This window comes from Eleutherodactylus coqui, chromosome 11 (genome assembly GCF_035609145.1).
Source record: "Eleutherodactylus coqui strain aEleCoq1 chromosome 11, aEleCoq1.hap1, whole genome shotgun sequence".
NCBI lineage: Eukaryota > Metazoa > Chordata > Amphibia > Anura > Eleutherodactylidae > Eleutherodactylus > Eleutherodactylus coqui.
In genome coordinates, this window is record NC_089847.1 from 102,052,885 (window position 1) to 102,075,538 (window position 22,654).

At 44.0% G+C, this 22,654-nt stretch overlaps 1 protein-coding gene across 11 annotated transcripts in view; it reads left to right on the top strand.

Moving 5' to 3' along the window:
- PPP6R3 (protein phosphatase 6 regulatory subunit 3) overlaps window positions 1–17,349 on the top strand; it is a 99,363-nt gene extending 82,014 nt beyond the window's left edge. For 8 of the 11 annotated variants that reach the window (XM_066583189.1, XM_066583188.1, XM_066583193.1 and 5 more), the window contains 6 exons: window positions 487–640; window positions 1,432–1,529; window positions 3,632–3,776; window positions 10,099–10,116; window positions 10,409–10,528; window positions 13,017–17,349. In XM_066583189.1, coding sequence (XP_066439286.1) covers window positions 487–640; window positions 1,432–1,529; window positions 3,632–3,776; window positions 10,099–10,116; window positions 10,409–10,528; window positions 13,017–13,068 — 587 coding nt within the window. In that variant the 3' untranslated portion in view covers window positions 13,069–17,349. The remainder of the gene's footprint in view (window positions 1–486; window positions 641–1,431; window positions 1,530–3,631; window positions 3,777–10,098; window positions 10,117–10,408; window positions 10,529–13,016) is intronic. The other 3 variants (XM_066583191.1, XM_066583195.1, XM_066583199.1) reach the window with 1 other exon arrangement.
- Window positions 17,350–22,654: the final 5,305 nt, after the last annotated feature.

Genomic DNA, 22,654 nt, shown 5'->3' on the forward strand with positions numbered 1-22,654 from the left:
GGCACAGGTGTGTTTGGTGGAATGCATAACCTCTCCAGCAGGTGGAGCTAGCAATGTTGTTGAGAAAAGCAGGGGGCATGTTTGATTCGAAGAGGCATGGAGAAAGCCCGGACCGCTTGCATAAGTAACAAAAAAAAAATGTACAGTGAAATTCTTTGAAACGACCAACCAAAATTTGCATATAGAAATATTCTTCTAGAGGGGCGGGTCTTCAAACAAGAGGCCAGTTTAGAGGATATGGTGATGGTAACGGATTTAGATAAATGGGTGGTCTTCTGAAGTAGTTTGACTAGGAGGGAGTATTTCAGTGACCCCCTCACCTACTGTACTTTCGTACCATGTGTGTCACTTGCTGTTTCGAAGCGAAGGTGGTAATTCATGGATCTCTGTGATCTTTTTATGCTGAAGCATCGCTTTGATTCTAAATACTTTTAGAAAAGGTCTTGCATAAATCATTAAATTGAACGTTCTCTCCCCTCTTGTTAGCAAGTAACTGGCCGGCGAACTTCGATATCCCAATGGAAACTGCACATGTAGCTGGCCTGGATTCTGTAGGATCCGATGTATGGAGCACAGAAGAGCCGTTGTCTGCTAAAGAATCTGGCTGGGCCTCATTTACAGACTTCACAACATCCATCGGGTGAGTTGAACAAGGCAGCAAAGACTGATTTTATGTATTTATCTGTATCCCTGGTGGTCTATGATGTTAATAGAAGCATCCCTGGTGATCTAGTGCAGTTGAAGGCATTTTCCAGACCTATACTGTTGATTACCTATCCTTAGGATAGGTCATTAATAGCTGATCGGGTCACCGGATGATTGTGCACCTGCTGTCGGCGCCACAACTCACAAGGGTAAGGAGCCTGCAGTTACGAGCGTGGACCACTTGACAGGTTGGAGCGAACTACTTTCGCTTTGTACCCTGTGTTGTGGCGATGAGGATAGGTCGATGGTATTTGCCTAGAAAAATCCCTTTAGGGCCTAATCGCATTTGTGCTGCATATTATGTGTGCAAAATTTGTGCATGCAATACACAGTGAATAGAACACATTGATTTCAATGGGTTTGGTCGCATGTATTGTTCGTGCACACATTCAGGTCGTGCAAAAAAGCATCGGCATGTCCCATTTTCGTCTGCATTGTGCACAGAAATGGCACATATTTAATGCATTAAACTTAATTGCTCATTGAAATCAATGGGAGCATTAAACATGAAATTCATAGCCAAAATTTCTCAGCCGATCTGATATGGGAACTCTCCCTAGGAGGGGCTTTAAGCTCAGGACATTTTTGCTCCCTACTTGCAAACCATTTACACCATTACGTTTGCCCCAAAGTACTAATGTTTGCTGGAAATTATGATGGTAACTTCACAGTTCAAAGTGTACATAAGTTGAAGATATTAAAGAAATTCTCTTTACATTTTTACAGTGCGAAGGAGTCTGCAAGAAGTAACTCTCCTGTGGAAATGGAAACGAGTACAGAGCCGATGGACCCCTTGAGTGTTAATGCATCTGCGCAAACCGAAAGTAAATAAAGGGCTCGATTGAAATGTTGTAAATTCTGTTTGTGTGGTTTGTTTTTTTTTCTTTGAACTGAGTTTTGCATGACTGACACATTGAAGTAAAGTGCCATTTACACGGGACGACTGTTGGGCAAACGATGCCTGACACTCGTCCCTGCACGTACTCGCACAGGAGCAAGTGTCGTTGGCTCGCAGCGGGGCAGCTGGGGATTTCACTCCTCGCTCTCCCCCCACCCCTCTCCATTCACTTTAGCAGCGGCCGTTTACACTGAACACTCATTCAGAATTGAATTTTAAGCTGCATAAAATCCTGAATGATGATCGTTCAGTGTAAACAGCAGCAATTCAGTACTGAGCGGCCGCTGTGTTAAGTGAATGGAAAATGGGTGGGGGAGAGCGAGGAGTGAAATCTCCTCCAGCCGCTGCACTGTGAGACAACGATACTCGCTCCTGTGCAACACCATGGGGGAGAGCATGCAGGGACGAGTGTCCGGCATCGTTTGCCGACAGTTGTACTGTGTAAATGGGGCTTTATTCTCATGCCTCGTTCAGACGACCGTGTGCAAGGTGCACCCGAAAATCTTGGACGCAACTTGCGATGGACAGTAAATGGACACCGATCTGTGTGCTGTCCGCCCTGGGAGAACAGTGTACATTGCATGTCCTATTCTCCTCGATGATGGTCAAGAATGGGGCCTACTTTGATCATTTTCCACAAACCATCGGTCCATATGCATTTTTCTTTTTTGTGTGTGTGAATAGCTCCATTGACTTTTACTATTGATGACCTATTTTCAAGGTTGATTAGCCGATTCCTTGCACTGCTATCGGTGTGGGCAACGTTGGAAGCAAATCTGTCCGTATTGCAGCGGACCAGTTTAGTGGTGCGGGCACAGCTCCTTTTATATTCAGTGCAAGCTGTGCCTGCAGTACAAAACTGGGCTGCTGCAATGTGGGCAGTGCAATCTGTTTCTATCCTCAGGATAGGTCATCAATAGAAAGTCTTAGGCAACACTTTTAACCCTTTACAATCCAGTGTCAGCCCTTGTCTGTCATTAAGATTTCCCTGCATAGCCCCGATGTCGGACAAGGGCCGACGTATGTTTCTAAGAGCATGCAGGACAGCGCTCCAATGTCAGAGGCTGTTCTCTGCTGTCCTGCATACATATGCAGAACAGCCTCCGACATCAGAGCTCTGTCCTGCATACTGTTAAAAACGTGTCGTCTGACGTTGGGGCTATGCAGGAAAGTGTTAATGTCGGATGAGAGCCGACGCTGGATTGGAAAGGGTTCATTTAAAAAAAATTTGCAATAAAATCATAGTGACCCAAAATAAATAAGAGCTGGGGAGTGTCTGGGCGGTGGGTAATTTGGATTTGAAAGGCCCGAAAATATGCCCATGTGAATAAGCCCTAAGGTTGAAAATGATTTAAAACCACTTGCATCTGCAATCAGTGTGGACACAACTTGCCAACCTGAGTTGGGGCTTAGGCTGCATGCACACAGCTGGGTGAGATTCCGCGTGCGGGATCCTGCAGCAGAATCGGACCCCATGGCAGCCGGTGACCCCCGAGCGTACCTGTCCGCATCGGTCTTCTCTCTGCTGCAGATGTGCCCGCCGGCACACATGCACAGCGCAGTGCAGCGATGATACAGATCTGCGGCGATTTAGAGATTAACATTTCGGAATCGCTGTGGGCCGGACGCCTTCTATTGACTGCAATGGGAGCCGTCCGTGCGAGTCCCGCACCAAAATAGAGCATGCTGTGATTCTTTCTCCGCAAGCAGAGATCGCAAGTGATTTCAACTCTGTGGACCGACATTGCTGCAGAATCGGCGGTAAGACACCCTCTGTGGGTTCCACAGCACAGAGCCGCCTGTGTGTGTTGGGCCTTAGTAAGCATGTCGGTTTTTACCAATTAAAAAAATTAATAAAATTCAAATTTATCTATGTCACTCAATTGGCTTTTAGAATGCCCTGAAATGGATCCCACCCTGGTTTTCTTCATGTTTTGGCCAATGTGGAGGGAAGGATTAGCATTTATACATTTGTTGTATGGCCGATTGTCCAAACAATGTTTTTCTTCTTCTTCTAATCCTTTTAAGTTACTGTTGCGATGGATGCTAGCTCTGATGGGGAAGAGGAAGTGGAGAATGCTGATCAAATGACAGAAACTGTGATGAATGGCAGTATGAAGGAAACCCTCAGCCTTACCGTGGATGCAAAAACAGAGACTGCAGTTTTTAAAAGGTAAACTGAATGTGTGATGGAGCGATCATTATGCGGATATTTGGTTTGTTTTTTTTTTGGTTTGTTTTTTTTTTGCATCGATTTTAAACCCTTCCTTTGAAAACTGCTCGGTTCCCATTTAAAAAGCACCTTATTAATTTTGCAGGCTTTTTGTTTGCCACAGAATTTTAGTTCCTTTTTGCTTAGAAAGCCCCCCCTCTAAATGTTCCCAGGCAGCAGGAAGAGCCAGTAGGAGGGTTCACGTGTGCATCGCAAGACAATGGGGGACCTTCTGCTGTAGCCGAAAATCTCATGGCCCGTCAAAGCTACATTTTTTTTTTTCATCCAGGACTTTTTAAATAACATTTCTATTTATCTTACTGTATTACATTGGAAAAAGCTGCGGCTGTGAGAAGGCACTCATGCTTCAGGAAGCATAACAGTATATCCGTTTTCCCTAGATTGTTCCTTTTTAACCCCTTGAAGCTCCAGGACATGTATGTGCTTCTGGGGTGCGTGGGGTTAATACATGGCCGATGTCTGATATGTTTGACAACTGACACTGGGCTGCAACAGCCGCAGAGTTTAATGCAGATTGCGGCTGTTAAGCCGAAGGCCCCCTGTCCATGGCCATTGCAGAATATCGCCAGCCAGTTTCCGCTGAAGGGGGGGGGGGGGGGGGATGTCAGTTCTCTGCGGGGAGCCTATCTGACAGGCTTACTGCGGCATGCTGCGATTTAGATCCTGTGAGCGGAGAATCTCTATGATTCTCCACTCGTGGACGCCGCAGCTGTGCTTTCCTTAGCAACACTATATGGAAAGCGTTGACTGCGTTAACCGCGGACGGATTATCGCCGCGGGTAACCCAATGAACAATCACCCGTAGAAGGCAGTCTTAAACCCCTTATGTGTAATTCTGGCTTTTCTATTGTTTTCCGGGCGATGTTCACCCTGCAGGATAAATGTTACCTTGATAGGTCAGACTTTTTCTGACACAGCAATACCAAATATGTTTTTCTTTTTTAGTTTTAATGCCTTTTTATTTAAAAAAAAAATTTTTTTTTAGTCCATCGGCAGTATAATATAATACCTTTATTAAATTATTCTGCGATCTTACAGGCAGTCTATGAAGCCACACCACAGGCATGGCTCAATCTGCCATGGCAGTGCTGGGGGCTTTCAGAAGGCCCTAGGCTGCTATGGCAACCAAACGTAATCTTTCGATCTCATTATTCGGGCCTGTTCAGGACCCTTCAAAATCAAGCAAGGGGAATTTAAATGTCACTGCCACAGCTGACCGTGTCATTTGCAGGGTTAGGAGCCATGATAAACGTTAAGGCTGATCGCTGCTGTTGCCAATGGGTGTCAGCTGTGAGAAACAGCTGGCAACGGCACTGTATGGAGCAGGATTGGCTTTCGATCTACCTCCATACACACAAGAAATCGTTGTACATCCTGCGTTAAGGGGTTAAATGCCACCGTCCATTCTGACAGCGCCATTTAAATGGCCCAATCGGAGTTCCTAAATGGCTACCCTATGATGAGATTGCGGACTGCTGCTTGGCTAGAGACCTTCAGAACTATCACGCATTTTTGCCTATTAAGTCATGCCTGCCACACAAATCGCAAGTTCAGGTGCCCTCAGGGGACTAAAAGAAAAAAAAACGCAATGTCAGAATCGGCCTTTTTTTTTTTTTTTTCAATTCTTTTTGGTCACCTCATCTCCATGAAAAATGTGACTATCCTGATCCCTGTTTACTCAGCATCTGCCTTCAGGGAATAGTTGGGAGGCTGCAATCCATATAGGAGCATTGCCTGAAATAATCAGGTTTTGGCTCTTGTGTTTTGTTTTTTTTTTCTTTTCTTTATATAAATGGCCGATTAATGGTTCACCTTTTTAAATTACACTTATTAAAGGGCCATCTGTACCCAAAAGTAGTAATTTTGGTTTTGGAGACGTATAATGAAATAAAAAATACACTGAATTTGGCCGCTTCATTAGAGATACCCGTCTTAGTAACGTGTTAGGTCTCCTTTTGGCCTTCAGAACTGCAGCAATTCATCATGACATCCATATACAAGTATCAGAGGACACAGGATGTACCAAAAAAAAGAAAAAAATCCCGCACCATTACTGCACATGCACCAGCCTGAACTATTGACAGCTGACAACAAGGGTTTGATTCTGACCATCCAATCAGCATGGCACAACTGAATTCTGGATTCATCTGACCAGGAGATGGTTTTTCCACTGATCAATGATCTAGTTTTCTCGTCAGTTGCATTGGGGGGACACAGATCAGGAATGTGGGTATAGCTACTGCCACTAGGAGGCGGGCAATAAGCAAAAAAAAAGTGTTACCTCCTCATACCAGCTACATTCCTCCTACAGGCACCAAGCAAGGGTTTTCTTTTAGCTTGGGGGTGTCTGTAAGAGGCAGACCTCTTCTTCCATTGATCTTAAGTGATTTGCAATAATTGCAGGCCTTGAAAGCTGTAATGGCAGCTACTGAGGCTGTTCATGGCCCACTGGCTGTCCTCCTGGGCATCTCCGGACTGCTATCATCTGGCAGCACAGGCAGGTACACCTACTTTTTGCAGCTGAGCGTCCTGCGACCCTTCCCTCCTCCCTTCCGCACGGTGCATGCTGTGCATAAGTGTCTGACGATAATTTTGCCCTGTGTGTACCTCCACGGGGTAGATCCTCGAAATGGGCTAGGACTTTGCTCTGACAGACGTTAAACTTTCCAACACTCATTCACATTCCAACCTGGACAAGAAGCAAGCTTCTAAGCTCTTCTCTGTTCAATAGCCTGTTAGTGGTAGCGAAGGAGACCCTTTTGATAAAGGATCATCCGCCGACCGCTTCTGTGGAAACAGTATTTTGTTCAATTGCCCAAAGCATCCCTCAAAAGTCTTCCCTTCCCAAACAGAGTTCAGGCGTTTTAGCCAGGGAATGGAACCTTCCCAACAAACGTTTACCAAGCCGAAGTGTTTGGATGTGATGTGTCCCTTTCCAGGGGATTTGGTAAAGTAGTCATCTTCTCTAATAGTGATCCCCCCCCTTAGTGTCCTAGTTTGTCTAAACATACCATCTTGCCTACAGCTGATGCTTCGTCCTTTAAGGATATATGGGAAGCCGTTGCCAAAGCTTCCTTTGAGGAAGTAGGTTTGACTCTTAGGCCTCTTTTTGCCTCTACCTGAGTCAGTAGGGCCACTACTAAATGGGCTAAACAATTACATTGTTCCTGAGGAGAGCCAGCAAGAATGCCTCAATTAGCGGACATTGCCCAGCTGATAGGCTAGGCGGGGAAGTGTGAAGCCTCACTAAAAAGACAGACTACTGGCTCGTGTTTCAGCAGCTTTGGTTACCTCTTGCCAAACACTATAGCTCTAGTCTTGGGCTACAGCTGTCGTCCCCATAGTGATCATTTACACGTCTACCCTTTTGCTCACGCCACGTTGGTGCCAGACTGGATAAGATTATTTCTGAGGCTACTGGAGGGGAGAGTTTGCATCTCCAGCAGAACAGACCTAGTCATGCAAGATCTGTGCAGGAGAAACTACATCCTTGTTCATTCCTTTCATCACCCCAAACCCACGTCTTTGGCTAACTAGACCTTGCAGGGCCAAAATTGAAGGCCCTCTTTAAAACCATGTCGTTCCTGGGGTCCCCGTCCACAATCCTCTAAGTCAGCATCTACATGATCTTCATGTCACTGTATGTGGAACACACAGACGATTCCTCCACTTTGCCATTTGCTCTGATTACCGATCCACAGCCGTGCGAATCAAGCTGGCTACGGCCCCACAAGTCTTCACAAAGGTTCGGGCCACTGTGATGGCTCTCCTCCACTTCAATGGGATAGTGGCCATTCTCTACACTGGCGACATTTTGGTGAAGGCTTCGACTTGGTCGGACACTCTGTTTCAGTTCGGGTGTATTATTGTTTTTTAATTAAATCTTTTTATTGAACTTTATCTCCATTTTCTGTTCTTTTCCACCATCACAACACAAAACATACCTTTTACATAACAACCTAGCAAAGTATGGCCCTGTCCCCTGCTCAGAATGTCCTTTTGGATTCCATCTCTGTTGCTGCAGTCCTCAGTCAGTGTTCATTTGTAACAGCTTCTCATTTATATCTCTGTAGCAGTCCGTAGCTTGAGTATATTATTGACCACCTCAAATCCTGCTTCTCACCATTTTTTCTGGGTGTCTCATTTGATACAACATGCTCAGGTTCAGCTGCAGTCACAGAAACTACATCTTCAATTGAAGGTGCATTCCCTGCAAGCTCAATCTCTGGGGACCATTCGTCGCTGCATGAGTTCTGCGATTAATGGTCTCACTCTTTTGAGGCTGTCCGATTCCGGCATTTTCACACATGGCCTCTCCCCAGTGGGTCATTCTCTCCCACTGAGAAAAAAAAATCCACAGACTCCCTCGATTGAAAGATCTTCTTTGGTGGCTGGACTCATGACAGATCCATCTGGATGGCTCTTTTCTGACTGTACATTGGCAGGTTCTCACCATGAATGCCAGACTGCTTGGCTGGGGAGATACACTGCAGAAACTCTCATTGCACAGCGCTCTTGGACAGAAGTCTACCCTTCCGATGAACGTCTTGGAACTTCGGGTTGTTCTGCTGTCACTTCACATCCCAGGTGACAGGTCTCCCCATTTGAGTCCAAACTGACAATGCATAGCAGTTATGTACATAAATCACCAGGGCACGACCTGCAGCTCGGCGGCATGGCAGAAGTAGCGAAGATTCGGACTTGGGCCAAGGATCACCTTCCTGCGTGATCAGTGGTTCATATACCAGGTGTGAACAGTTGGATAGCGGACTTCCTGAGTAGAAAAACAGTTGATCTGGGAGAATGGGAGCTGCATCCCAACATGCTTTAAGCGCTCTGTCAGAAATATGGTCGTCTGGATGTCAATCAGTTGGTGTGCATGTTCAACCACAAACTTCCAATCTACTTGTCCAGATCTTGGGACCCTCAGGCTCGAGCAGTGAATGTCTAGTAATTCTGCCTAGTAATCCAATTCTATGCCAGTTCCTGTACATTTTATCCCTTTCCACTCACACCTCAGCTTCTCAAGAAGGTCAAGATGAAGGGCCTCCCGGTGACTCTCGTCGCTCTAGACTGGCCTCGTGGCACATGGTACGCGGACCTTGTCGACGTCTCATGGCCCCTCCCTTTTCGGACAGATCATCTCTTACAGGAACCCCTCTTCCACCAGAGTTTGTCCACACTTAGTTTAACGGTGTGGCGGTTGAAGCCACTGTCCTGAATGCGGGCTTTGTAGAACCAGTCATTCAAAGTATGATGAAGACTAGAAAGACCTCTTTGACCTGAGTTTATCATAGTGTCTGGAAGACTTTCTTTCTCTTGTGCAAACGATATGATTTCCATCCTATGCGTTTTTCCGCTCTCTTGTTGGAGTGTTCTCCCTGGATGGTTCTCAATTCTGGTACATTGTTTACGTTCCGGTTTTCATTTCTTACCTACTTACTGCTCCTACTACTTGCATAGAAACCGGCTAGCATGGTGCCTGCAAAGGGGTATAGCTGGTAGGAAGAGCTAACCTTCTTTTGCTTAGTGTCCACCTCCTAGTGGCAGTAGCTATACCCACGGTCCCCCAATGAACGAGACAAGATAATTTATGCACTCTTTTTGTCAATGGACTCCTGCCCTTCTGTTTTCTCTAAGACCACAATGGAACTTGAACTGGTGGTCTGTTGTGATATTACAAATGGGCTACGGACTGATAAGATGTGCGTTTGAACATACTAATTGGAGCACCAGTCTTATTCGACTGTGCACCACCTGTTCATTACAACAATTCTTGACCCTCTCCCCTGACCCCTTCTGTCGACAAGTTGCTTACTTCCAAAGGATCCCCTTTTGCTGGATTGGTCTTCCTTGATCGCCCCATTCTCTGTATACCCAAACTGTTACACTAGAAAACTCCACAAAGCTGGCAGTTCTTGAAATCCTGGTACCGGCGAGCCTAGCACCGATGATCAGGGTTTGAAGTCAACGTTCCATTTTAATGTGGATTCACACAAACTGATTCCTAGAAAACGTACCTGATTTAATGCTGCACTCCGGGGGTCACATGTCTAATTTCCATACAATGAAGCTCCCACCGTGAAAAGGCCGGGGTCTCGAATAAAGTGGCCATTCAGTGTCGGTTCTAGTTGCAGCGGTGATTGTACAATGTGTAGTATTTATGTAGCTCTTCCTGCACCAACACCACATGTACTAAGTAGCATTCTGTTTCTGCCTGCTTCTCCTCCTCTCCCTTTCCACTGCGCACTATTGGCTTCAGAGTGTTGAAATCCTATTGGTATGTATCTTTAATGATCCTCACTGTGCAGGTTTTCCATCCGTTTCCCTGTATGCCTAAAGCTCCTTGTACTTCATTTCCTTTCCTTCCCCTTTCATTTCTGTCAAACGCATCTGTGACATACACTTTACTTTCATTTTCTTTGCATTGTGACTACGCTGCAATGTGCAGAGTTTTTATCTATGTTCTGTTAGTTCACGTCCCCCCTTCCATTGGCACCCAGTGCATGACTTCACTGTTGACTACTGTTACACACAAGTCTTATTATAATTTTATCTGCTTTTTCTTTTAGTGAGGAAGGGAAACTGTCTACCTCTAACGACTCAGCCTGTAAATATGTGGTGGAGAATTTCGATTCTGCTATGGAAAATCCTCCAGCGTCACAGCCAAACAGTAGCAGTCAGGAACAGAAGTGAGCAGTTCTTCTTTTTATTGACATGGCTATAAGGATTGCATAGGACTATGTAGTGCAACAATGCTGAATATTGCTAAGAAGCCATAGTGGATATGGACCTAATCAGATGGTCATGTGCAAGCTGGGCCCCAGGGACTCGGGCGTAGACCTCATCAGACTGCGGTGTATGTCGGACAGCACATGGATGGGTGTCCCTATGCTAATTGCATGCACTATTCTCGTCTATGAAAACGGATGAGAATGGGACCTGCAGTCCAGGCAAAATCAGCAGCGCGCCAACAGCGCTCCTCGTCAGCAGAGAGTGGAGGGGAAGTTGTAAAGTCCACAATACCGGGAACCCGAGGCGTGGAGAATCCAAAAAAATCAACAGGCCAGCATCTTGGAGATGAGGGGAATAAACTTTATATTATTCCTCCATAGTGCAGTGTTCCAACAACAAAGTATTGTGCTTGAGAAAGGGCTCTGTTGTCGAAATGTTGCACTATGGAGAAATCAAGTGGATTGGTTTTGCACCCGAGATGCTGTCCTGTTGGATCTCGAGTGTAGGACAGGCAGTGATTTCTTTCACACCGGCCATGTGAATTGCCTCATAAGCTATAATGGGGCTGCGTGCTGTCCATGAAGTATACAACACATGCCAAGATATACGGCTGTCTGAAAGGGACCTGAAACACATTTTTTGTTGAAGGTGAAGCTTCATCTTTGGAATTCCATGGTGCCGTGTTCAGGCATGGCGAAACGACCATGGATTCACCGTTCTGGTTATGCACTGCAGTGTATAATATACTAGATTCAACGGGGGTTTCAAAACATTAGCTACTTGTAGCAGAAAATAAGTTGGTGTGGAGGATAAGAACTTTTTGCAGCGAGCTTATTTTTGTGTGAAATTCTTATAAATTGACATTCTAGATTTCGGCCTCTGTGAAATCTTCAGTAAATCCATGAAAAAAAAAGTTCCAATTTGTGTCAGATCTTTGCAGAAAATATCAGCCATGTCTGGACTCGGCCTACAAGGTCATGAAAAACGGCACTATGGATTAGGGAGAGCAGCCGTTCCTAATCCGTTAGTATTTCTGCTTGGTCTTGCCCTGCAGGAACAGTCGATAGAATACAGACAACCTGTGCTGTTCATTGCTGATGGTTTCCTGCAGGGTACTTGTGGGAAATCTTCACAGCCACGCGGGTTTATTGTATGCTTGTTCGTTCTTGTAAAAGAAGCCATTCTGTTCATAATGTGACGTTGTCATAAGAATTTGATGTTATTTTAAAGGGGTTTTCCAAAAATGTAAAAAGTTAATTTAATATGGGAATTATGCTAACATAGAATAAGCAATACCCACCTGTTAAATGGCTTGTGCCACCGATTTATTATTATTATTATTTTTTTTTAGTCCTCACTGTGATAATGTTCCCAAATGACCACTAAGGCCAGGGATTGGCTCTGGTGGTCACATGGGTATACAAATGCATCATTGTTGCAGCAATGTATGCAAAGACCAACAGGGACCTCTGGAGCAGTGTGGGCTTTAACAGGTGAGTATGGCTTTAAGTGGTTGTCCAGGGTTAGAAAAACAGGTCTGCTTTCCTCCAAACACAGCACCGCTGTTGTCCCATAGGGTTGTGTGTAGTATTGCAACTTGACTCTATTAAAGTGAAAGGGATCTGAGCTGCAATACCAGACACAACCCACGGACAGGGTGGCATTGTGTTTTGGAAGAAAGCACCCATATTTTTTTTTAACTCTGGACAACCTCTTTTAAGGCCTTGTTCACTGAAGGTTCAGATCTGCCATGAAATCCCAACAAAATTACGTTGGGAGAATGCTGGAGGGGAAGCCGGAAACCAGACGGGCCTAGTTATAGCAAATGCCACATTTGGGGTCTAGTATCTTCCAGATCCAACACTCCCGTTTTTTTGTTTTTTTTTCCTGGTTTGGCTCCTAGAACAGATGGATATCCAGTAGATGGATTGGGGCTCGTTTATTCTTTGACTACCAGAATTCTGGCATCCAAAAGTCACAATTTAGGCACATACATCACAACGGCAAACTTTTTGGTATTTATGCAGCGCCCCAACTGTTTTTCAAAGAGTAGACCAGCCTGGCTTTAGAGATCAGGGCCGCACACAGCTCATTACTTATAATCTGCGTCAGACATTGGTATGGAATATACCAGAAAACCTCCTCCAGCTCCTGCCGGCATACGTCTTTCCATTAGTTAGATGGGCGCAGGCTTTACTCAGACTGGGGTGTGAATCGCTGGTCTAAACCAGTATGCCCCATTCGCTTTATTTAAATATTCAATAAGCTTTTTATTTGCCTTTTTTAAATAAATGTATATAATTGACATCTCCATGAAGGCAAAACGTAAAGCTGTATATTGAAAGCGTCTGAAATATGGATCTACCGTTCTATAATGTGTAGGACCACTTTAAGACTTCACGAGCTAAAAAAGTAATGTGTGTTTTTGTTTTTTCACGTATTTAGAACATCTGAGCAAGTTGTGTTGGACGGAGCATCTAGCAACGGTCCAGTATGATGTGTGATGCCTACTGTTTAGCTGAAGATTGCAGACTGCTACCCTTTGGGATTTCAAGTGGAGTTACTTGAGGATTTTGTCAGAAGCCTGTTGACGCCAGTCACTGCTGCACTAACTTTGCAAGGGATCAGGACCAGCAACTTTTTTTTTTTTTTTCTTTCCTCTCCTTTTTATTTTTTCTTCTTAGATTTTAAGGTGTTGTACAGACTTGAAAGAGTAAAAAAAAAAAAACAACAAAAAAAAAAATTGCACATTGAGAAATAAGACTTTTTGTGTATGTTTATATTGTATCGTATCCTAAAACAAAACTGGTGCCCTACGACATAAGAACTCACCACTTCAGTAATAGTGATACTATGGTTAAAATGGTTGTAAAAATAGTTTTTATAAAGTGTATACACACAGATCTAATGTATTTGAAAGCATAACTATTTGACAATTAGTGTGACCAAAGTATTTACCAGTTCATGCATTATTTTTATTTTTTCCACTTTGTACAATAGTCACTTTTTTTTTTTTTTTCAAACAGAATTATTCTTTGATACAAAAACATCTTCTTGTAAATGTTCGCATTGTATTTAGGTTACCAAAAGTGATTCAGACATTCAGAGATTTTTGTTTTTAATTTTTTGCAAGTTTTTCGTATTTTTTTTTTCGAATTTTTTTTTTTTTTTTATTCAAATGTCTATTGGTGGAGATTTTAAGTATTTATTACTACACTTCTGACAAACTTCTTAAACGTGTAAAGCCATATGCTCCGTATTCTTGTTTTTGCTTAAGCAACAGGTGAAAAAAAAAAAGTCTTCGTTCCGAAAACATTTTTTTTCCACCTGGAAATTGTTGCCCATTTTAGCTTATTTTTATGCACATTTTTAAGATTTATTTTTTAAATGAGCAATAAAATGCTTGTCCAACTCCCCCCCCATAGAACAGGATTAGCATTTTATTTACAAAATTAGTATTTTTTAACTATACAGATCAAATTTTAAATTTTGCATGTCATCTGTTTGTGCCGATCTGTGAATTATTATTTTTTTTCTTTTTTATATATTATATATATACAAGGTCAAAACCATTTTTTTTCCTTGTTGTCTGAAACTGGTTTGTACATAGGTAGTGATTATGAAAGCTAATTCTATGTAATTTATAATGTTTCTATATTCCTGTAAAACTCCAGTCCGCCTTCTTTGAAGCAGGAAAAAAAAAAAAAAAAAAAAAGCAATGTTAAGTTGCCAGTCTGATACAAGGGTTGTCCGCCTCTTGCACACCTTTTTTTGTATATGTAAATTTGTCTAATTTCATGAATAGATTCTTATGGGTTGTGAGACTTCTCCTAGACAGCTATTTAAAAAAAAAAAAAAAATTTAACTCTTAGACTGAGGCCAACAATTTTTAGGCGTAGTCTCCCATGCAACGTGCCTAAGCATTACATTGCATACTACAATAAAAAGGAAAATATGCGCATCGTTTCCTTTTACCTCATTTAAGATGTATTTGGGTTGCATGCTATTGAATTTTGCCTTTTTCGTCTTTTTTTTTCTTTTTTTTTTTTTATCAATCAGTATTCATAAAGTACAAACAATACAGTGCTGCTTTATACTCGGTGTCTTTTTCTGACTAGTCCTAAATATTAGGGCAAATGGAACAAAGTATGTGTGATAGCTTTCAAAAACCTGTCTGTTTTGTGGCTTTTTTTTCCCTTTTTTTTAATTATTTGCATTCCCCTAACGATTCTGGAGCGTCCTTTCTTAGTGTTGCTGTTCTTTTTGGAAATGTATGATTAAATTGACCGCAGTGTTACCGCTATTCTTGTTTATATAGCATGTTCCTGTTGACTCGGTGCTGATAATTAAGGTAGCGCCATATTGTTATGGTAGATGGTAACCCATTGGTCAATTTAGTTTGTACATTTCTAGTTGGGGTGATAGAGGAATAAGCATGCAGAGTTTTAGAATGCTTCAGATTTGTTTCGTTTTGGAATGCAAGTATTTACTTAAAGGGGTTGTCCAGGATTAGGAAAACATGGCGGCTTTATTTAATAGCAGTGCTACAGCTGTCCACAGGTTGAATGCGGTATTGCAGCTCAGCTTCATTTACGTTCTTTGCCAAATATTAATGCACCAAGAAGTTATTGGAATCCAATTAAACTTTTATATATGTGAATGTAATCATATACATGTAGGTGATTACAATACTAGAGCAAAACGATGAGTTTATTTGGGAAAACTACAGTTCAGGGAGGCTCTAGGACCCTGTTTGACTAACTCTAGCCTGCATATAGGAGAGATGGTTGGGCATGGAGGCATACAGGCTCTGTGTTATCTTGTTGCACATTAGCCTACACAACTGGGCATCTAGATTTTGCACACTCTGTGAGGCTAGTGTACCAGCTGGTCTCAAAAATGCATAATCTGTTGGTAAATCTGCCTATCGGGTAGGCTAAGGAGAGTGTGGTAACCTGGCGGTGGCGTTCCTAGGAAACCCTTACTGCGTGTGGGCGAGTATTATCCTGATGAAAAATGCCAGTTGGAAGCCCTGCCATAAGACTCTATACATGTGGCCATAGGATTTTCAGCACATATCACTGAGCTCGTAGTGTCACTCACATCCCTACTGGGGGTGACCGAATGTCGTATGTGATGGCTCCCTAGATAAGTTGAGGTAGCAAAGAAAGAATTGAAGTGCTCACCATGAGGCTTCCAAAGTTGACCATGACCGCCGTCGCTAACGATGGTTCAATCGATAGCCGCCCAGGTTTCTTGTTCAGGACACAACTGCAAATGAAGGTGACAACGCCCGTAGTGTGTCAAAAAGTTTATAGCAGGATACATCGACACCAAATTTCCTTCTGCTTAGGTCCTGAAGATGGTCTGGGCAGAGACCAGCTTCTATAATGAAGTTGCCACCAGTGTCTGGGTGGTAAACAACAGAACTGTTGGATCTGCTTGCTGGCAGATCAAACAACCCTCTATTGGTGGTCTTCCTGGCCTGGCCACAGCCTGTTAGCTGTGTGCGAGCCCTCATGGAACCATTGCTGCCAACACCTCTTAACAGCTTGATCAGAACAGACTGGAGGGCGGGTAATTCGTTGAAACAACCATCCTGCTCTCGTTCCAGTGATGCTTTCCCCTCTCGAAGTCTATTAACTGCGGCAGATGCATGTCTAGTGATCAACAAGAGCTACACTACACAAAGGTAGCCTCGTAGAGCCTTTTTATAGGGCAATCAGCATGCTGGTTTACGACCTCTGGTAGCAAGATCACACCTGTAATCATTTACATATCTGCCTAAGATAGAACGTCATGCCTAGTTTTCCAGCTATTCGACACTTCCATATTGGGCGCTTTTTTGTTTGTCAATGAGTGTACTTCAATGGAGCTGAGCAGCAAATACCAGACAAACCCATGAACTGTTATGGTGCTGCTTGGGAAGAAAGCAGCCATGTTTTGTTTTTCTTCAATCTTGGACAACCCCTTTTTAAACAGACATATCAGGAGAGCTTGATGGGTCCACTTTAAAATCTTAGAGTAGACTTGTGAGGAGCTGCTATAAAGGGGAAGCTAGAAGAAAAAAATGTACGTGTCAATGTTGCTGAGTGGGATTTTATACCTGGTAGATCCTTAAATGAAACTTTTTAGAAAATTGCATTCTTGTGCAGGACCATCCTTGAAGTCTTGCAAAGGGTTGGTGTACAGAATGGGCACTAATGTCTAGAAACGCTTAAGAACTATTGCAATACGGTTGTATGAGGATTGATGTGCCTACTTTAAGCCCAAAGCTCTAACTACAGGGTGCTTGGGGCACGTGTCCTGAACGTAGTACCAGTACTTCTTTTTGCAGGTGCCCATAACCTGTTTTAGTCACTTTAGTGGGTTAGAGAGACAGGCTATCATTAGGTCTACCGGCTCCACCGCTGATGCTGTCTAATCTAATGATTCTGTTGGCTAGGGAAGGACACTTTATTAGTATTTAATGGAAATAAGCTGATGAACAGTGAGCTCAGGTCATGCTGGAGTCTTTAGATGCAATCGTATGGGAGTAAGTGAGGTGCAAGTGATGCTGGAGATATGAGATTATTTTTTCAGGCATTATTAAAGAAAATGTAAAATGTGGCGTGTCATTCTAATGCCTTCCTTTGCTCCCTCTGGTGTCCTTTGTTACGGTACTAACTGTACTGCACAGTTGCATGCAAATAAGCGGAGTACTGTGCAGATGAACTTTTAGATGTAAATTATTTTTATAGACTTCCCAAAGTCAATGTAAATAAAACCACAAGACCAACTCGTGTGCGTGTAGTGACTGCCTCAGCAAGGGTTTCACATGCAACACCGTGGGACTAAATGCTCTTTATTTTTGACACTAAGTAAAAGATTCTTCACTAATCTTTAAATGGGTTTTCTGGGACTTAAAGCTAAAAAAAAAAAAAATAACTGATCATTCTTTTTTTTTTCTGGGCGTCACACGGAACCTGGACGATGCAGCGGGTGGTCATGCGCCGTTCACTCTGCATGTGACCCTATTAGCCATTCGCGGGTGTCAATGGTGATTCTTTTATAGCCACTGTGAGTTGCCAAGTGATCGTATGTCTGCTACGGGCAGTGGGTACTAGGAGTGCAGTGCTGAACAGGGGGCAGCCAGAATAGCCAAGTATTCAATGGTTTATAATGGGTTAAAACCAATAACATTTATATTTAAGTGCCAGAGACATCCTTTAAGCTTGACACCATATGTGATCTAGAGAGAGGGTGTATTTAATTATAGCTTTAAAATGTTAGATGGGGAGGGTTTTTTTATTCTCCTTGAGTTCCAAGGCTGCACATACAATGAATCCTACAAGTTCAGAAATGCTATGTATGCATCTATGTGTAATATACACTATGTATAAGGTGTTTAAACCACCATCGTGCTACCTTGCCAACGGCTGCCTGCTTACCAGAGTATGGCACAGTCAGGCTACAAGCCAAGCTCTATGTGCTCCCGTCCTGCCTGCTGGATTGATTTTGCCCTCGGAACAGTACAGTTATTCTCTTCTCATAAACATTCTTGTCAGCTGCCAGATCCCGTAATCCAACTCCTGTATGGCAGACAAGCACGCTATTTGGGTCCTCCGTGGTCTACTCCCTGTCCATCAGGCCTGCAGACTCTCTGTTGGCTCCTCTATGGTTGCCATTAGTAGCAGCCTTCTTTGGCCAGGGAGCCACTGGCACCTATTAATTTATTCCCCAGCTTGATGGCATACTTCCAGCTTCCGGGGTAACGACTGCAATTTCCATCTCCAATAGGAGTTCCCAGTGGGATTTCTTTTCTCTGGACTACTTCCCCTCATTTTCATTGCATTGTGGGAGGAAGAAGTAGCACAGAAGTACCCTTCCCTCCTTTCTCAGCCCATCCAGCAGGCCTCATCTCTGAGTAGGCTCTGTCTTTCTAGTTACCTTTTACGATTTCCTTTTTTCCCCTCTATTCCTCTCTTAATGATGCTAGTCCAGGGACATCCAGATTCCATACAAAAAGCGTCCCTGCCAAACTGCTGTCTCCATCCATTACTAGCTTTGCCTTCCCTGTTTGCATATCTAAATTTTCTTCAGGCTCTGTGGAGCCCACATGCTCTATCTGTGCATGAACCTCACCCATTCTGCAGGCTCCCCCTTCCCTCTGCTCAGGGTTGCAATGTCCTTCCCACTGAACGGACCACTTGCCAGATTCGATCAGTAATGGAGATGACCAAGTGGGGTGTGCAGAAAGGCATTCCATAGCAGTGCCCATGGATTGAAACAGCCATTTATGGTGGTCTGTCTGACTCCCAAGGTGAGTCTTGAATACTGGGAAAGAACAGTGTGTAGCAAACCCCCCAAAAATGGGTCACCTGTGACCCTTGGATTATACCTCTATCACAGGCACTCTGCTTTTTTTCAGGGAAAGTTTCTCAATTAGATTTTGACTCCTAGTTGGACCCGTATCATTCCTCAAAGATGAGGAATATGGTGGACAGCTTTACTGCAGCAGTCTGTGATACCATGGAGATTAGACACAACATATTTGCCTCTTAGGAGGAAGTCTCCTTCAGATACATCCTGCATATCCTCGGACTTCAGCAACCACTGAGTTTAATGGGATGCTAACTAAGAAATAGAAACACACAGGCAAACTGTTCCAAAGAGCAAAATGTTTGGATGTCCTTTACCTGATGATCCGATTTCTAAATATGCATCCATGTCGAACGTGGATTCCCAGGTATCTTATCTCCAAATCTACCACTCTATCTGGCAGATGTCAAGCGTACTCTTCCCATGCTTTTGTCAATTTGTAGCCATCCACAGGGGCTTGCTTTTTTTGGCTTCATACTCAACAATATAATCTGAGTTCATCAGCAGCAAGAGCTCCCTTCTTCCTCAATCCAGATACAAATGTCTTAGCCAAGTTCATAGGTCAGTTCCTTTTCGGTCCTTCTAGTTCTTTCATGCAGAAATACCATTCACCTCTATGTAGAAGAGGTGAGCATCCTTAAAGCCACACCCCTCTTGTCCAACCAAGTCCACTATCTCTCATTTAAGAACATCTAGTTAGCTGTGGTCCAGAATTCTTGGGTCAAAGAGATGGTCTCTACTGGATGCATCTGAGTTTACTGCCACAGAGTTTAACAGCATGCCTGTTGAAGCTTCCATCCTAAAACAGTTTTTTTTTCCCAATCAGACCATACCATGATCAAGGCTAGGAAAGTCTTTTTTATCATATCTACCAACAAACTTGAATGCCTCATTTCAATGGTGCAAAGAGAAACTGGTTTCTTTGGTGGTCTCCCTTGGTACTACCAAACCCTTCCTCCACTATACCTTGAATGTGGGATAGTTCCTTTAATGATCAGACCTCTGCCTTATCCATTCTTTTTCAAAGACCTTTAGCTTCCAGGTCCCATGTCAAGACTTCTCCAGGAAGTGGTGCACACAGTCTCCAAGTACAGACCCGCTGTAGCCACTACAGCAGGGATGTCAAACTCATTTTCACCGAGGGCCACATCAGGCTTATGGTGACCTTCAAAGGGCCGATTGTAAGGCCGCCTGCAGACGACCGGGTCGGATCCCGCTGTGAGAATTCTCGCAGCTGGACCCGAGCCCCTGCAGGAACCAGCGCGACTCTCACCTGCTCCCGCAGCTCCGGCTCTGTGATGTGCCGGCTGCCCTGCACAGAAATAAAGCATGTCACGATTTGTTTTCCGTGTGAGATTTCGCGCAGTCAAACCGCGGCCGTCTGCATAGGATTGTGTTTTCTAACGCAATCCTATAGTAGCTTCCACAGGCGGAAATTCTGCAGGAAATCCCGCCGCGGAATTTCCTCCCGTGTGCAGGGGGCCTAAGACAGTACAATAAGGGCTCGTTCACACAAGCGTATTTGCGTACATAATATGCAGTGAATAGAAGCCATTAATGTCAATGAGTTCATTCACATGATGTATATTTTCACACAGCATGACCTATTTAGTTTCGTACTACACACCCCAATAGGCCATTGAAGTGAATGAGCCGGGCAAATACGTGGTGCATGCGCAGGAAACCTATGTATTCACTGCATATTTGTGCACCATTTCAATAGGCCCATCTGCATACCTTTTCACGTACGCAAATATACAGGCATAAGCGATTTTCGATTGCGCAAATACGCAGCGTATTTGTGCGACCGAAATACAATTACACCCGTATGAACGAGCCCTAATAGTGACCCTGGTAGTGGCCCCAGTAAAAATAACGACTCCCACAGTGGCCCAATTAGTAATATTAACCCCCATAGCAACGTTATAATTATAAGCCCCCCCACTCAATAATACCCCCTCACCCCCCCAACCCATATACTTACCTCTTTCTTCTTGTCAGCGCTGCTCCCTCTCTGCTCGCGCTGAGCCCCTGGGTGCACACTGATGGCAGTGTGTGCGCCTGGCACGCTTCCTCCCTGAGTCCTCTTCTGCGGAACTGATGAGCAGGGGACTCAGGGGAGGAGGATCCTGGCTGCACACTGACGTCAGTGTGCGCCTGGATCAGCAGTAACAGTGCGATTACCAGCAGGGAGCTGCGGCACCCCAGCTGGTAATCGTTGCAGTGGTGAGCGGTGTCGGCACGCCGCGGGCCACATAACATGGGGCAGCGGGCCTTGTGTTTGACACGTGCCCTACAGTCTTTTACCTTTTTCATCTCCTTTGGGCAGTGTTTCCCAACTCTGGTCCTCAAGGCACCCCAACAGTTCATGTTTTCAGAATATCCTAGAGCAGTGATGGCGAACCTTTTAGAGACCGTGTGCTCAATTTGCAACCCAACACCGACTTATTTATTGCAAAGTGCCAATACGGCAATGTAACCGGAAGGGCGGTTTCAGAGGAGTGTGAATGGCCTGATTAAAAAAAAAAAAACGGTTCATGCATAACTATGCTCTGTAGTGGCAAGCATAATTGCACATATGGCCTTCTGTTTTAACCCTTAGGGGTAGTTTTTAGGCGAACATGGTGTTCTCCCCTTATGCTGCTGTAATAATCACGGCCGTATAACGGGACAAAAAAAAAAACACTGAAGCCAATGGATTTCAGTGGTTTGGTTTTAACTAGTTCTTTACTTGCCCTTTAATACTATGGCTGAGAAAAGATTAGCCCTGCTCTGTAGTAAATAGATCGTGCGGAGAAGATCGGGCAACACCTATTTTCCCACAGTTTTTTTTTTTTTTTTTTTTAAACTCCTGCGCTCTGGTGCAGAGTGTGAATGGCCAGCAAAGGGGTAGAAATTGTCCTCATTCAGGTGCAACTGCGCCCCATGCTGGTGAGAGTAGTTCCGCATATGGCCATCTGTTTTCACCCTTAATGGCCTACTCTGGTCTTCAGCTCAGTTGTGCAGGCAGAGATAAGGTAAGCTTACGGCCCCCACCTACTTGCGTTTTTTTAACGTTGCGATATCACTGTGTTTTTTTAACACGATTGTCAATGGGACTTTCTAATGTTAAAATCGCAGCGCACAAAAATCGCACAAACTTGTGATGCGTTTATTACATTAGAAAGTCCCATTGACAATCGCAGTGATATAGTGGGTGTGAGCCCTCATTGAGAGGGATGAACTTTGCAACAAAGACAGCGATAAAATTGACAGGTCGCAGATTAAATTCCGCACCACCAGTCAGTTTCGCACATGTTTTTGTCCGGGTTATTTCCGCAGCTTGTAGACGAGATTTTCAAAATCTTGTCCACTTTGCCAATACTGTAAATGTTGCAGAATACCACTCCGTGTGTCGCGGGACGACCTCTCTTCATACAGCGTGGTTGAAAGCTGTTTACTACAGCTGACACCCACGGGCAATAGCTGCAATCGGCAGCAACTTTTAAATTCCTGCAAACGATGTTTTGGGGGTCGCGTGCGCCCACCTCCCATGTGAGATGGCTTGATAGGCTGCCTGTCAGATCGCAGTATGATGTAATGCTATGGCATTACATCATACTGCAGGAGTGATCAAAGCATCGCAAGTTGTCGTTCCGCAGGGGAGGGCTAAAAGAAAGTACAAATAAGATCAATAAAGTTTTATTAATTGCAAAAAAAATAATCAGAAAAGTTTAAATCGC